General features: G+C 34.8%; 1 protein-coding gene across 1 annotated transcript in view; it reads right to left on the reverse strand.

The window, feature by feature from the left end:
- The window catches only part of NCAPG2 (non-SMC condensin II complex subunit G2), a 51,994-nt gene that overhangs the window by 15,220 nt on the left and 21,222 nt on the right, over positions 1–15,552 (reverse strand). The window contains exons 10-18 of the mRNA XM_075082382.1: positions 14,628–14,723; positions 10,279–10,404; positions 9,158–9,337; positions 7,967–8,119; positions 4,374–4,596; positions 3,021–3,148; positions 2,365–2,538; positions 532–602; positions 108–261 (exon numbers count right to left, since the gene is read on the reverse strand). Coding sequence (XP_074938483.1) covers positions 108–261; positions 532–602; positions 2,365–2,538; positions 3,021–3,148; positions 4,374–4,596; positions 7,967–8,119; positions 9,158–9,337; positions 10,279–10,404; positions 14,628–14,723 — 1,305 coding nt within the window. The remainder of the gene's footprint in view (positions 1–107; positions 262–531; positions 603–2,364; positions 2,539–3,020; positions 3,149–4,373; positions 4,597–7,966; positions 8,120–9,157; positions 9,338–10,278; positions 10,405–14,627; positions 14,724–15,552) is intronic.

A 15,552-nucleotide genomic window follows, 5' to 3' on the forward strand; every position in this document is an offset into this window, starting at 1 on the left:
TAAAGCAGACTAATATGTCATTAAATAGGCTGCTTCTATTAAAAAAGAGAAAAGCACGATGCCTTGATGTAATCTAGCAGTTCCTTAATTCTTTGACGTATGCACACCTTTCTTTGGGTTAGCGTGTCAGACAACCAATCACAGGCTAATTCCATAATATGTCCCACTTGACCCCAGCGACACACACAGTCTATCAGGGTAGAATATTTGCTTTGGTCAACTCCATTGTCAATATTCCTGAGTTTGGAGATCACACTACAGCTTAAAAGAAAACAAACAAAAAATAAGAGATGCATTAGCTTTATATCCAGTGCAGAAATAATTCAAAGAAAATCACCCAGTATGATACCAAAAAAGATCCACCAATGGCTCAAAGGTGTATTTGCACCTCACAGATTTTATTAATTTACCAAATTTGTTTAGTGGATTAATTTATCCAAATGGGCATTTAGTATGTCAGGTTGTGAAAAATTAACAAATACAGTCAACAAGAGATTTCTTGTCATTCATATTTGGATTTAAAAATAGTACCTGAATGTAGGAATAGCAGCAGGGGGCATAAAGGATGCCAGAATAATCAATGGAGTTACGCAACGCTCATCCTAGGATAAAAAAAGTACACTATATGATGAACATGTACAGATGCACACAAAACTAAAAAGTACTGAAAAAGTAGGATTATATTATCTCAATTTAAGTGTTTCCCTTCTTTCACCCGAAATGGAACTGGAAGAAGCTCATAACAACTTGTGGCTTGCAACCTGAAACTTCTGATACCCATTCTCAGAGGTCAATTATCAATTATCTTATCATTCAGCTTTCTGACAAGCTGTCAGAACAAGTACCATGAATAATTATGGCTCTATTAGATTAATAACCATTGCAAAAGAAATCACAGCTCTAGCTAACAGTTTTTCTAGTAGAGGCTAATATTTAATTGCACAATCACGATACGGTCTAACTCCTCTCAAGTAACTAGTGCCTTACATGAATATTCATTCATATCCGAAACGTATAAAGAAGACTCTAAAGGGAAGGGTGCTTATGTAACAATGGTAATGTAAAACACACTACAAGTCGTTACAGAACACCATAATAGATGGTCTAGACCATGACACAGTCTCACTTGGATTATAGAGAAACCAATCTATATGAAAGACTCTTCAAAAACAGACTGTGTGTCCAAGCTTCATGAATACAATCACATGAAATTATTACCCACTTAGACATTTGAAGAGCGAAAGCCTTTTAAAGATGATTTTTAAAAGAACATTTAAAAATATATTTGTGGCTTTTCAGGAAAGAGACATGCTGCTTCATTCTGTAGTCTTTTAGAAACTAAGCCTCTGATACAGGTCTTTTTAGATCCAAGCTGCTTATACTCACTGTAAGAATATCAAAGTCAAAGCGGTTGCTTGCTAAAGCTGGGTATCTTGTCTGCTCACCAGAACCTTTCAGGAGGGAGGGTACATCCTCTACCAAAAAAAAGATTTGGCGTGTCTTTGACAACTTCCAAATGCTTTCAGGGTAGGGAGAGCTGTTGGTGTATCTGTGCTGCAGAATATTCTGTAGCTATGAATTGCTTTCCACTCCCTGATTATCTAAAGCACACTTGGATGTTGTTAGGTGCAACAGCCAGCATAACTCAGTATACTTCAGTACAAAAGCCATAAACAAAAAAGACATCCAGTAGATAATCCCTCCAAATGAACTACAGGGTGCAGCGGATACTATTACATACTATCAAAAGACAGCATCCTGAAGAATAACACTAGAACAATTAAAGAGATCAAGGAGACTGAAAATACAAAAATGACTGATTTTAGTTAATTGCTTATATCAAACCCCCAAAATAAATAAGTGCATCAAAAGATCATCAGAAAGTAGAATCAAATTAGCAGAAACCAAACACAAGAGAGTGAAAAAGGAGCCGCAGCTGCTTCAGCTGTTTGTTCCAGCAGCTGGATCATAATAAGAAGTGGTGGTGGGTAAAAGGTTTGGGAGGGGTAGGTAGAAAAACATGTGGACTTTCATCTACACCGAGTATTTTTTCTCCAATGGCATATTTTCAGTTACTGATTGCCAAAAGTTCCAAAAACATTCAAAAGAATGGAATCCTATAAAAACATTACAAGGAGAGCGATTTATTGCCTAAGTATTTCTGTGTTGACTATTTAGATAATGGTTCATCAGTCAGATATTGCAACTGGAGAACAGCTTCTAAGAAACTTGCTGTTGTTTATGGTTTATAGCAACAATGAAAAAGAATAGTTAATGCCATGAAAATAGACAAAAGACATAACAGATGAGAAAGCATCTGAAGAAAATACTACGCACTTACAGGAAAATCTAGGCTTTCTTTACCTTAAATACTTTAAAATATTCAGGAAGTACAGCAGCAAATTTTCTGACAGCATACGCTTTGGCATCTTCATTGTGATCTAGTGCTTTGTGAATACTTCTCCAGAGAATAACCGTGATCTCCAGTAAACTTGCCATGCTGGCCACATCATTTATTGACAACACTTTTTTCAACATCTGCAATACAAACACGTAGATGATATTACCTATTATATTCTCAAATACAAATTTAGGTTAAAATAAGGTTTAAAAAACCCCTGAAAACTCTTCTATTAATTTCATAAAGGCATTGTGTTTGTTGTAGAACATGAACTCCACAATTCATTCTTACTCTCTGTATATAACTTATGTCATCCTATAACATTAAGTTTTTGAATAATTTAATTGCAGAATCAAACCAATTTATAATTTGTACTGGAATTACAGAAGTATTAATTTAAAATATGCTTCATATTTCTTCTACCTTATTCTAGCTACTTCACCAAATTTCTGCTATTGCTGGGCATGAAAACACCATATCGGCAGTTCTCCCCCTCTAATTCCACTGATGCCCAAGTGCTTTCCTTTAGATTTCTGTTGTACCATTAACTGCCTACGTCTCAAATTAAGCACAACAGAAAAAATGTTAACAGAACTTATCATAAAGTGGACTTTCTTACACTTGTATTCTCCTTTTCACTTTCATTTTCACTTTCATCTTCATCACCATCACTCTCATGAAGACTCTCTTTCATTGCTTTCTGGATGCAGGCATTCAAGCAGCGCCGTATAGTAAGCATCAATTTAGCTACATTTAAATATGATAAGAATAAATTAGACATTTACTATTAAGAATGTTGCTAGTAAATGCTTCTAAGTGCAACGCTGGAAAGCCAGTCTGAAAAGCAGGCAACAAAACCAGAAATATTTAGGAAAAAAAGATAGCTTCCTGGTAAAAGGGAATGGGAAAAAATGTGAAAATGTTTTATATCCTCACATATGAAGAAGAAATAGCAACATTATCACCAGGTTCTATAATTTTATTGTTAAAATGTCTACTCAAAAAAACCCCAGCCACCAACCTTATCAATCAGGACCAGAGGAAGCTCCCACAACTCCTATATTCATCTGGTATAGCTATTAATTTAATGACCTATGTTCAGTAATACACCCCTCCAATGTCAATTCCAATTATTTATAAAAGGTGTAGTAGCCTAACCATTGCACTCCTTAGTGAGGAGCTCACCTCTAGGTAAAAGTGACAGGGTTGTGCCCACTCTGGTGAAAGTATGGCTAGCTGAAATACACTAGCACATGTTATTTCAAAACTACCTTACCAAGGTAATCGGTCGAGGGGCAACAGCTTGGGCATTTTACACAAGTCACTCTGTGCCAACTACTTTGTTTTTATAGTATCAGAACTCCTCTGAAACAAAATTTTCCCAATTTCACAGGGTTCAATAGGACTTTTATAAAAAGCAGCTGTACTCTGTGCAGTTCACACCCTCTTTATTGAAGGTTTCTGAAGCTTTTAATAGGAAGGAGGGCTTTTTAGATTTTCTGTGAGCAACTTGAAAATACTACTGATCCACAAATCCCAGTTAATCAGATTATCAGGCAAAAATATTTTTCACCTTCTATAGAATCTTCCACATAAAGATCTCGGATCACTTGAGACACCAGGGTATTTTATTTCACAATTTCTGTGTGATAAATAAATATCAGCTTAGATAGTTTTAAGGTACATGCGAAGAGAAAGGGGAAAAGAGAGACTAGGTAACAACACTGGCTAGAGAGTAGAGTACAGCACCTAAGAGCAGGAACAAAAAGCTTCTTTTCATTGTTGACAAAGCTTACGACTGTTGTCACCAGGGTTCATTGCTGGTGTCAAGAATTTCAACAACTACAAACTAGTATTATACTAAAAACAAAAGACCAAGCAACAATGTACCACTTTTAGAGAAAAAATTTAAAAAGCAATTACATGGTGTGAAATTAGCATTTCCAAAGACTCATAAGGTTTTGTACTTTACCTATGTTGGTGGGGGCAGTATATTCATAAGCATATTGATAGAACTTTCTAGCTGCTGCTGAATTCATCTGGATTAGAGTCACACAGCGCTCACACCACACATCCTCAGGTTGGTTAATGGGAAAGAAAGAGTTGAATAAGAGATTCACTATGCGTCGTGACACAGGCTGTGAATCAACTTCAAGACGAGTCAGAAGATGCTCCATGGGACAGATTTTCCAGAACTTTTTAAAGTGAGAAAAAGATATTAGAGGAGTTAAAAAAGTAAAGAGGAAAACGCAATCACCTTTATTAAGTGTTGTCCACATCAAAAGTCTCAACAAATATAAATAGCATTTACCTGAAAAGCATGCGCATTTTTAATTTTTACCAAAATACCAGCATTTACTTGAGGTTACATATTCCTGCAACAATGTTACTTTACTGTTCTGATGCACTTCTAAATCTCCTGGTATCTCTGACAGACCAGTAAAATTCTGGCTCAAGCAATTCCAGCTCAATATACTGGCAATATTAATGCAATTCCATAGGTATAGGGAAGAATTATTTACTCTACATGGATTCACTGCAAAATATAATTATTTGTCATTATATGCCAGGTTTCATATTCTCATCATGGGACAAAGTAGGACCAAACTACCTACAAGTACAGCATACAGCCTGAAAACCTGTATAGAACAAGGCCCTTTCCAAAACCATCCCGAACCATAAGCACATCCCATCATTAGCAGAGCTCCAGCTTATTTGTAACACAGTAACTGAAGGCTATGAAATTCAGAAAGAATAAATAGCTTGTTATGCAAGCAATAACACTACTCATGTTTGTAACTTTTCTGAGAAGATCTTGAATTAATTATGCTGTGCGCTCTCCAGATTTAAAAAATCCAGCTGGCCCCCACCCAGGGTTTCTTGGCATCGAAAATTATTATTTTATTCTTGCGTAGAAATATTTGCAGCAGCTAATTCCCTTGTGATTTCAAACTACAGGCATCCCTACTAGAATTAGAATAAAAAGCAGGTCCTTGGAGTAAGCATTAAAGTAATCCCAGGATTTACCAGAGATACATATTAGTTTTTAAATAAATAGGAAATTACTGACAAAACATCCAACATTTACTAGGATTTTTTTTCTTTTATGTAAACCCGATCCTTCCTTTAGAAGATCTGAATCTTTCACTACATAAAAATAAAGCACAGAGTGGGTGGAAAATAACCATTATGCCTAAAGAATGAATTAATACCTGAAAAAATATCCCTGAAGTTGAGAAATATCTTTTTCCTCTGTCTTTAATGGCACCAGATTCAGAATAATTCAGGAAAGCCAAAAAGATTGTTTGCTTGAATTTTGATACTGCATGACAAATAACTTTCAAACAAGAATTTTTTTTACATTTAACAGCAGCATGAATACTTTGTTTTCAAAGACTGTAGACAGAGTAACAACATTAAAAACTGATTAAAAGCATTGTTGATATTGCATACAAGTTAAAAAAGCTTGGTTGTATTTTACTATACAGATAACTGATATTATTGGATCAAATCATGACCGTAGGTGCCAGTACTTTAAATCATACTTGCATATCATATCTTATGAAGAGCTAAAACTCAGCTCAAGAAGTGCTGAGTGCCTGTGAGGTTACAGAGTGATGTAGAAACAAATAAAAATGACACATAATAGATTAATAGAGGATTATGCTTGCTGAGTATTTTTAGAATAATAAATAACACAAGACTATGATAGAAATCATGGTTAAGATTTTAGAGTCCAACAGTTACAAGCAACGGTTCTATGGTCTGTTGCTTCTGCTGATTCTGTGAACCGGGTGATACACCCCTAACACACAGGCATCATCAGTGTGAAGTCCAGTGTCACAGTGATACGTCTGCCATTCTACTTCAGTTTTACCTGCTAAAGCCTGGCTTTAGAACCTGCTGAAGCAGAAACTTGAGAAAAAACCTATCTTTTAGAGTACTACTGCTTATAACACTGAATTGCCTCCTCCAGTTATCTCCATTAATTTTAAAAACCAGAACCAATTGTCTAAGTAAAGGTACAGCTGCACATGGTTAATTTCAGATCATCTGCAAACATTACTGGGACCCTGCTGGAAACTTCTCGTGCTGACAGTCTGAATGATAACACCTTGTACTTGCAGAGTTTTTCTCCATTTCATGTTTCTGTGGTCTTGCCTAATCAATGCACTGAGGTACATATTATGAAAGTAACAAACTTGCTGTTGCATTATTGTAAACTTTATCCTGAACCTGTGTGCAAGAAGCTCAAAGCTCTCAATTCTGAAATCGCCTCCCATTTATCTTGTCTTCTGAGCATATTTTGGGGAATTTGGAAGGTATTGAGGTGGTCTAATCTCAATATATGCCTTTGAGGTCCTGTCATCAAAGGTGGAATGCTCACATTTAGCAAGTAGACAATTCTCCTGTTAGGGATAGATGTATTCCTTGAGCACTGAATCCTTAAAAATCTGACAAACCAGGTATTTATTTAATTCTGTCCTGAACAACAGAGATACATACCTTTGATTTCATATAGCTTATGTGCCTAGCACAGGATAAGCACATCCTAATAATTAGGCTTAGCCAGATACAAAAACATGATTACAATAAAATATGAAATTGAAATTAGGAAACCATTAACAGCAGAGAGTGGGGGAAGCACTCAAAACTGCTATAATGTCTAAGGCTGAACAGTAACACCCTAAATACAAGTCAACAGCAGAACACAAAGTTTGTTTGAAAACACTATAAAAAGATAACAAAATCCAGAAGGACATGCCCACAAAAGACAAAGGGAAATTATAAAAATCGGTAAATAAAAATAAAAAAGCAATTCAATAAAGGCATTAAGCACTTAGAAGGTGAGAGTGTCCTGACTGGAGCTAGCCAGGCAGGAAGTGTGGCGGTACCGATGCTCTGCCCAGTACGGCCACGAGAGGGCAGGGAAGACAGAAACACGCTGAGGAAAAGCTCTGCAGAGCACCTGCGACGCCAGCAGCCGCTGGAAAAAAGCAGGCAAGCACAGACACACCACTGGACTTACTCATCATCCCAAACTAGTCAAAAATCTGGGGGAGAGGGAAAGGAGAAGAGTGTACTTGGCTCAAAAGAAAAGCAAACTTTCCAGCACATCTATAAAAATCTTTGCCACAGTAATATCCAAACAGTAATATCTCACAGAGTTAGTATTTCTGTGAAGAACAGCTATGGAAAAGCTGAAAGCTCACCATGACTAGTTACAATTTCTTTATTGATTTTAAAAGACTTTTCATGGACAACATGATTTCAGTAGAATACGCAAAATCACTGGAAAGAAGTACTTCTATACTACTACCTACATTTGGATCAAAACCTTTAAAATAGACAGAAGTGACTAACAGCAACAGAATCCACAAGTCTCAGAAATAGTCAGTTATATGCTTAAATATATGAAGAGGGGAAAAACTGAAATTAAGAATATTACTACATTTAGCATGAAATTTTTGTCCTTAGTAGTCCTAAAAGGTTCGTTCTTTTTTTTTAAATAAATGCCTTGATTTTATCTCATTCTTGCTACTTCTCAAGCATCGCTTATCCTACCTTAGCAGCCTTGGTAGCCTTAATTTTCAGCAGCATATCAACAAAAGCCACTCGCACTTTCTCTGAATTGTCATGAAGACTGTGTCTGACTGTTGGCAGGAGCTGTTCCAGTAACGGATGACTTAGTTTGTTGTCCAAAAGTATCGGTAGGCACTGCAAGACAAAAAGATTATGCTAAGAAAGAAAAAAAAAAAAAAAGAATTTAAAGAGTAGATTTGCAAAAAGATGTAGCTAAAGATTGTTGAACTGAAAGGTTAAATTAAGTAGGGACAGACATTGTGCATGCATATTTTCCCTGTATTATTGCTTAGTAAAAATTGCTGTGATTATTTCAAATCTCCAGTGAACAGTGAAATAATTTCAGGTGAAGCAGCTTCAGATCTATGCTGAGGCCATGATCTTGCCTTCTACTTGAGGGTACTGTGTCAAGTACTTTTTGTGGTAGCAATACGAGATCCCTAAACTCTGGTAATTTCAGATTAAAAATACACCTTTTTTTGCCAAGTTATTTTTAAAGTAGCACTTTCTGCTTATCCAGCATAGACCCCCATGCAGGTATAGCAGAGCAAACGAGTATTAACATGAAGACAGGTCCAAAATAAGGCTGAATTGACACATTAAGTGAAAATATTACTTAAGGAGTTCATTTTGATGTCTGAGCTATCGGTTATTTACCAGATGCCAGAAAGATGTAGACGAACTAATCCTAACATGCTGAGCAATGCATGGGAGGCCAGCATTTCCAGAGAAACAGTATGTAATTATATTAATTCAAATCTCAGAAATGCAAAGTGGGGTACAAAATCATAACATAATTGTGCACGTGGTTAAAACCACTGACATGGAAACCTACCAGAACCTGCCTGCATACTTTTCCAAGTCTAAGTATAACTTCTAATAGCTAAAATAACTAAATTATTAGGTCCAAACAATGTATATAGGACTAGAAATAAAAAGTGATCGAGAGTCACAAAGCTAAACAGTCACTATTTTAAAAGGCATTTGTTAATTCCAAATGTGTGGCTTTTATAAAACGTGCACAAAACTTCCGTGTATAGGAACTTTATTGTATAAGTAATTTTGCAGAATAAGTAATTTCCTTGACTTAAAGTGACCTATACTAGAAACCTGTGCATCAAGTAAAACGTAAAAACTACAATCATGATTTTCAATTTAAAAAATTTTATTTACTTTGAAAACAGAGCATCGGACATCAGCAGATGTTATATCACATGCCAGCTCTCCAGTTAGTTTTTTTAAAAGGTCAGCAAGAATATTTGGAGGAATCATCTCCCAGTATTTGGATGTTATCTGAGTAACTCCGAGGACTCCTGTAGAGCGGACAACTGGATGAGGATCTTCTAAGAGACTCTAAAAGAAACAGAAGAATAATAATATGAGTATATGCATTACTGTGACTCTACTGCTGTTTGACATTAACCCATCATAAACAAAGAGCATTCCATTACCTATCAATCATAGAATCATAGAATCGTTAAGGTTGGAAAAGACCCTTAAGATCATTATTCAAATTGTTCTGCTAGGAAAGAAATGTAATATTAATATTCCCTTAAGGCATTTTATTATGAAGCAAACTAGGAAATTTAAATCAGAAGCAAAATTATGACAGATACTGGGCAACTTTTTTTCAATTGGACTTTTGAAATATTTTTTTTTAAAAAAATAGGTCACATTAAGTCTTGCACCCGTGACTTAATTAAGAATATTTAGCCTTCTATTTACATATGAGTTTACACAGGCCACTGTTCCTATGCAACAATAGAGAAACTTTGAAATGCAATCAGTTATCTGACATTTACATTTTTTGAGACCATACTCAGGATTTCCCTAACATTTTTTTAATGAAAATACTACGCCTGTTCTCAACCATCTAGACTAGTAAAGAGTTTTTTAGGTTCTTATCTCCATTATATTTCATTTCAGAATTATTTAGTAATACAGCACCAGACTTCCATTGAATGCTTACATATTAAATGTAAAGCTGTCTTCACCAATCCTGGGTTAAGTAAGGATCAAGACCCATTACTCATGCACCTAGTCTTTCAAAAACATCTTTCATTCAGATTAATGAAAAACATTCCCAAATATTTCATTTTCAGAGCTGAAAATGGTGCATGTCACCTGTTGTCAACATCCTACAGGAATTTAAAATATTAGTTAATTTTTGTTCTTTCTGCACCCTATGAATACTATCCCGAAATTTCATAAATTTTAATTGCATCCACAGCTTATTTTTGAGTTGGTTTTGATGGCAGTTTCATTTTTAACATTTTAATTTCAATAAAACTTACGAAAAGTTCTTCAAACTGTTTCTGAACTTCACTGTCCATCTCTTCAGTGTTAAAACTGGGATCATGAACAGGAAAAGCATCAACAAACAAAAACGCTGCGTTTGCTCGAACTTCTGAGTTTCTGGCCTGTTACAATGAAGGAAAAAAATATTTTTTCACGAAGTTTGGACTTTTAATGTCAAAAGGAATATCCTGTCAAATACTGTTCTCCAAACACTTCTAGCAAGTTAGTATCTTTAATTCAGTAGATGGAAGTGATGAAGTTTTAAATGTATGGAAGTACTTATGGTAACATACAATTTTTTGTTTTTACCTTACATTTCTGCCTGTTCAGTAAAACCTTAGTTATTATTACAATCAGCTTTCAAGGCATATCAACTTCAATGGCCTTGAAGAGTCACAGTCAGAGCCCTTCTGTTCTCTGCAATGCTGAATAAATTAAAAGCAGTTGGAACTTCTCTTGGTCATCCTAAAGCTCCTCTTCAGAATACAAAAATCTTGAATTCAAGCAGATTTAAGTAATTAAATTGCCTGAAAGAGACAGCCGACTGAATTGAAAAGCTTAAGCCTATTTCTTCAAGAAAACAGTATTTAGAAACCAAGTACCAGCAAGCCTGGAGAGTAACTTATCCAACATAAACATATTCAGTTCTGTATCCATGCACATAAGTAATAGGACCACGTTCTGAGCTCCAGGCAGCTCATCAAAAATCTCAGGCAAGCCTCATAACCCTTGGACATTTTACCATTTGTGATAGCTTTCAGTGCATTACACTACACATTTTGCTGGTTGTACAACCGCAAATGTAAAAAAAAAAAATGGGAAAAGTATATATTTAGACACTCAGTGAAAAATAATTGGCCCCATGGACTCTTAAAGGAGAGAAAAAGAGAGCGGGCAATGAAATGAAAATGAAATTCAAGGTATGTCAGGGAGAAACCTGAAATCTAACCATCAGACTACACTTTATTTCTCAGATAGCAGTGCAATGGTAAGAGCCTGAGCTCTCCTCTCTTGGAAGGAAGAGGGAAGGCATAAATTTGTTCAGAGTCCAAGGTAAAACAAATATATATGTGTGTGTGCGTATGAGATTATGTATATACAACAAGCAAAGTTGGCTAATTTTTAACAGCAAGATAAGAGGCAGTTCAGGGAACCTCCTGACCATTCTAAACATCCAATTTTCTTCTTCCCTTGTCATAAGAGACATTCAGATCAAAGGCAAGAAAAAGAATGAGGATAACCATGTAATATTTATAACTAAATAAATCAATGGCAAATAAAAACAGAAAAACGTGAAAGAAATGAGCAACAATTACCTAATTTACACTTTATTTTCTATTTCCCTTCTGGACCGATCATCATATGGTGGGTCATATCTCTGGGTAGAACCAAAAATTCCAAATTCTTCAAGCCAACAAAATTAAAAGCAATTCTAAATTTAATACTTTGAAGGCAAATAAAGCCCACATATACATTATTTAGTTATGGACTGGTGTTTTTACTTTATTTATCATGGATAATACAAACAGTCTAAAAGTGAAAACATTATAATTCTAAATTCAATCCTATAAAGCTGTAGAAAATCCTTCAACTTTGAGCTTGTCTATATTCAAGAATTAATGCCGAACAAGCTAATATGTGAATTCAGGGTGAAATAGCTCTTCTGCACTAATATTTCATGTGAAAATTAATTCAAGTATGTTTTTGTGCAATAACGTAGACCTTGTCTACCACGGCCATTCCAGAAAGCTAATTTTCATAACCTTTCTAAGTGCATTACACTGAATTCCATTAAGCTCACTTTAATTCTGAACTGAGTACCCACAGTTTAAATTCCTGCCTTTAATTAATTGGAATTTATGCCAAATTTATTTGCATATTCAAGCTCATAATAGGGCAAATGTCTTCACAGAGGTAGAACCTAGGACTTTAAATTCATATCCTATTTTATTCCATGCAAGAGGAGCCTGCAGTTATTTAAATGACTAATGTTATGCTTGTACAATTCTGAGGAATTTTCAGAATCTTTTTAAACAATATTTTAATTTTTTGTTTAGTTAATTTTCAGAGCTGTCTTATAAGTTTCAGATGGTCTTACAGGTCCTGAAATTCACTTCCAATTATTTAAACACTGGTTTTCCCCAGTAAAAGTTAGTTTAAAAGTGTGGGATGATAATAAAAACAACAACACAGTATTTTAAAGGAATCACTTCCTTCAACAGCTTGAATTCCTGGAGGAGTGGTTCTTGACTTTTTGAGCTTGATAAGAAAAAGCTTAATCACTACTATAAATATCCATATTTTTATATTTATATAGCTTCTTATACTAATAACCACTCACTGCACAACTGTCTCTGCTATATTTGCACAAGACTTCCTTTTCATAATGAAGACATGAAAAAAGATGAAGAAGTTACATAAGGGTGTATATTATAAAAACTTAAAGTTGCATAAAGGCTTATAAAATATGCATAAGTAAAAGCCACAAAGGAACTTGTGCGATCTAAGTATTTGCAAAACAAGCAATTTCAGAAGAAACAGAGAACTATGCATTATAAACATGGGTTCTCAGTTTAAAGATTTCAGAGATGATATGATGTAGTTTCCACATGAACAGTTCTGGAATTCTTCATATTCTTACAACTAAAGTATTTTTCTGTTCTGCAAGAAGGAAAGCTAAAGGGGTCCTTCTATGAGTTGCCTCTTTGTTTTGTAACCAGTGTTCTAGAACAAGATTTGTTCTTCACTATATTAAATTAGGTATTTGTACACTGGCTAAAATAGGAGCATCAAAATGGTTATCTAAAATTAAACTGACATTTCAAGCTTTGGAGCAGAATCCATACCAGTAAGGACAATTATAAGCTTCCCTTCTTAGTTATCTGTCTTAAACTACTGGTGGTTCTGAGTCACAGCAGCAGCTAATTAAAAATGCCAAATACTTCTGCAGTACTATATTAAAAGGAAAAATTAACTATACAAAAAGTCACACAGCAAGACAGTGGCCTAGCCAAAAATAAATCGCCAAATTTTGATGTTCAGTCACCTATTTACTTTCACCAATCACAAATACGGTACTGAATAATTTGGAATTCAGAATCTTTCTTTGCACTGAATCATTACATGATTAATTTAATTGCTGCATTCAATTTTTTACAATCCTCCCTTTACCATTCTGAAATCTATGTTCACAACAGTTGGACTATTTTGCTGTATTAAAACAAATTCTCAATGGGCTATTTGATATGCCTGCTAATGTCTAAGCTCAGGTATGTAGAGGCTGTCAAGGTAAAAATGAAACAAAACAGAAAACCCCAAACCAGCCAAAAAACCACCCCAAAATGTTTCCTAAAATTCAGATTTGTTCTAGCATATGTGAAAATTATGAAGAGCAGCTGTTAAAAATCTGAACTGCTTCTGAAATCAGGAATTTCTCCCACTGTCTTGCTGCAAATCAATAATTAACCTTTTTTCCTCAAGCAAAAGCTTTCTGTTACATTTCTCCAAACAAATCTATGAAGATGTAATAAGGTTTGACAACATGTTCTTCCAAAGTACTCTAATCTTATACTTAAGTTGGGTCCTGGGCTTTGGAAAGTGAATTACTAGCCTCCATTTACGCATAGCAGCTCCATTAAGAATGGAATACCATGTTTGACTAAGCACTCTGAAATTGTTTCTGAGACACTAGTCAGGAATTTTGCTATGCAGTTTTTGTAACTGCAGTAGGAGCCTTTAGTCTGTGCATGCAATCCACAGGAAGACATACACACTTACCTTAAAAGTACTAGAAATCAGAAATTTCATTCCAAATGCTTGATTATAATCACACCCATACCATGAATGTCTGTACATACTATCAAACTAGACTACTAGGTTTTCTAAAATAATACTCTAATAAATCAAGTGAGCTGTATTCTAAGGCTGGTAATTAATCAGAAGGTAAGACTAAATCATCCTCTGAATGTTTCTGGCTTTGATCAATAAAGCACTTATCACTCCATAAGAACTTGGAAAACAGAATACAAGATTACTCAAAATTCCCAAATTGGGAAGATGATGAGAATAGTCCCACTCTCTACTGTAATCCTGGAAAGCACACTCTGTACACATAAACAAAACTGAAATACAGAAGTAAATGATACTAACAAATTATTGTTGTGCAAACTATGCCTAGTCACACCTTGCAAAGTTACCATGCTACGGCTGAGATGTTAAGCACACTGGTTTTTTTTTCCATAGCCATTTTATTTTAGAAGCAATTATTAAAAACAGAATTATGTGGGAGGCATCCAAAATTCAGTAGTTGGAGAAAGGTAGTCCTATATTATGAAAAGATAATTACCTTCAGTGCTCTCCAAAGGATAGGTTGATACAATCTATAGAGCATTTCTTCAATTCCTTGACGTACTTTACTTTGTTTATGAAAATAACTCAGCATCTGAGAAAAACAAATAAACAATCCCCCCCCCAAATTTTTAACAGTATTTTCTACATTCAGGAAGTGTGCAGGAGTTGTCTCATTTCATAATCGATATAAGATCAAAGAGTTTTCCATACTATGGAAAATTATAAAACTAGACATATTAATTGACCCTATATTTTATTAAAAAGTCTCAAAAATAATAAAAAATAAATAGATCTAATAAATATCACATTTTATAACTTTATAGATGCAATAAATCTATATAAAGATCTACAACTGAGAAATAAAATCACGGCTGGAGAGTCAGTTTCACAGCAACCACTCATTTTTTGTTACAGTAAAAAACTCTAAAGTAATGAGCAGAAATACTTTGAAACCATGTAATTATCAATTACAGATAAATAACCCATTTCTCTGTTAAGAACAAAGGAACACTATTTGGTAACGAGTTATCCAAATACAAATCTACAAATGTAATACATTTTGTATGCATTGAGGAAAAGCAAGTATCAGCACTCGGTTTGACTTGTAGCCCTTTTTATTTTTGTATCTGAATTATGCGAAGAAGGAAGGTAAAAGACCAAAGCAGAATATGAGAAACGACATCATGTAACATTATATCGAGTAATTTTACCACTCAAAACACTGCAAAGTTTGAAAAGAAGTTGACCCTCTAGTGGCAATTTTGAATACTTCAGGTATTCAAAGCTACAGCCAGACAGGGAAGCCTGTGAATAGCATTTACAGAAACAATGCGATAGTGAAAGAAACACTTTTCTCTGGTTTTGAAATACACTGAAGTAAAGACATGATATATTTTATAAGAGACTATGTAGCTTTTATT

Source organism: Phalacrocorax aristotelis, chromosome 2, assembly GCF_949628215.1.
Source record: "Phalacrocorax aristotelis chromosome 2, bGulAri2.1, whole genome shotgun sequence".
Taxonomy (NCBI): Eukaryota; Metazoa; Chordata; class Aves; order Suliformes; family Phalacrocoracidae; genus Phalacrocorax; species Phalacrocorax aristotelis.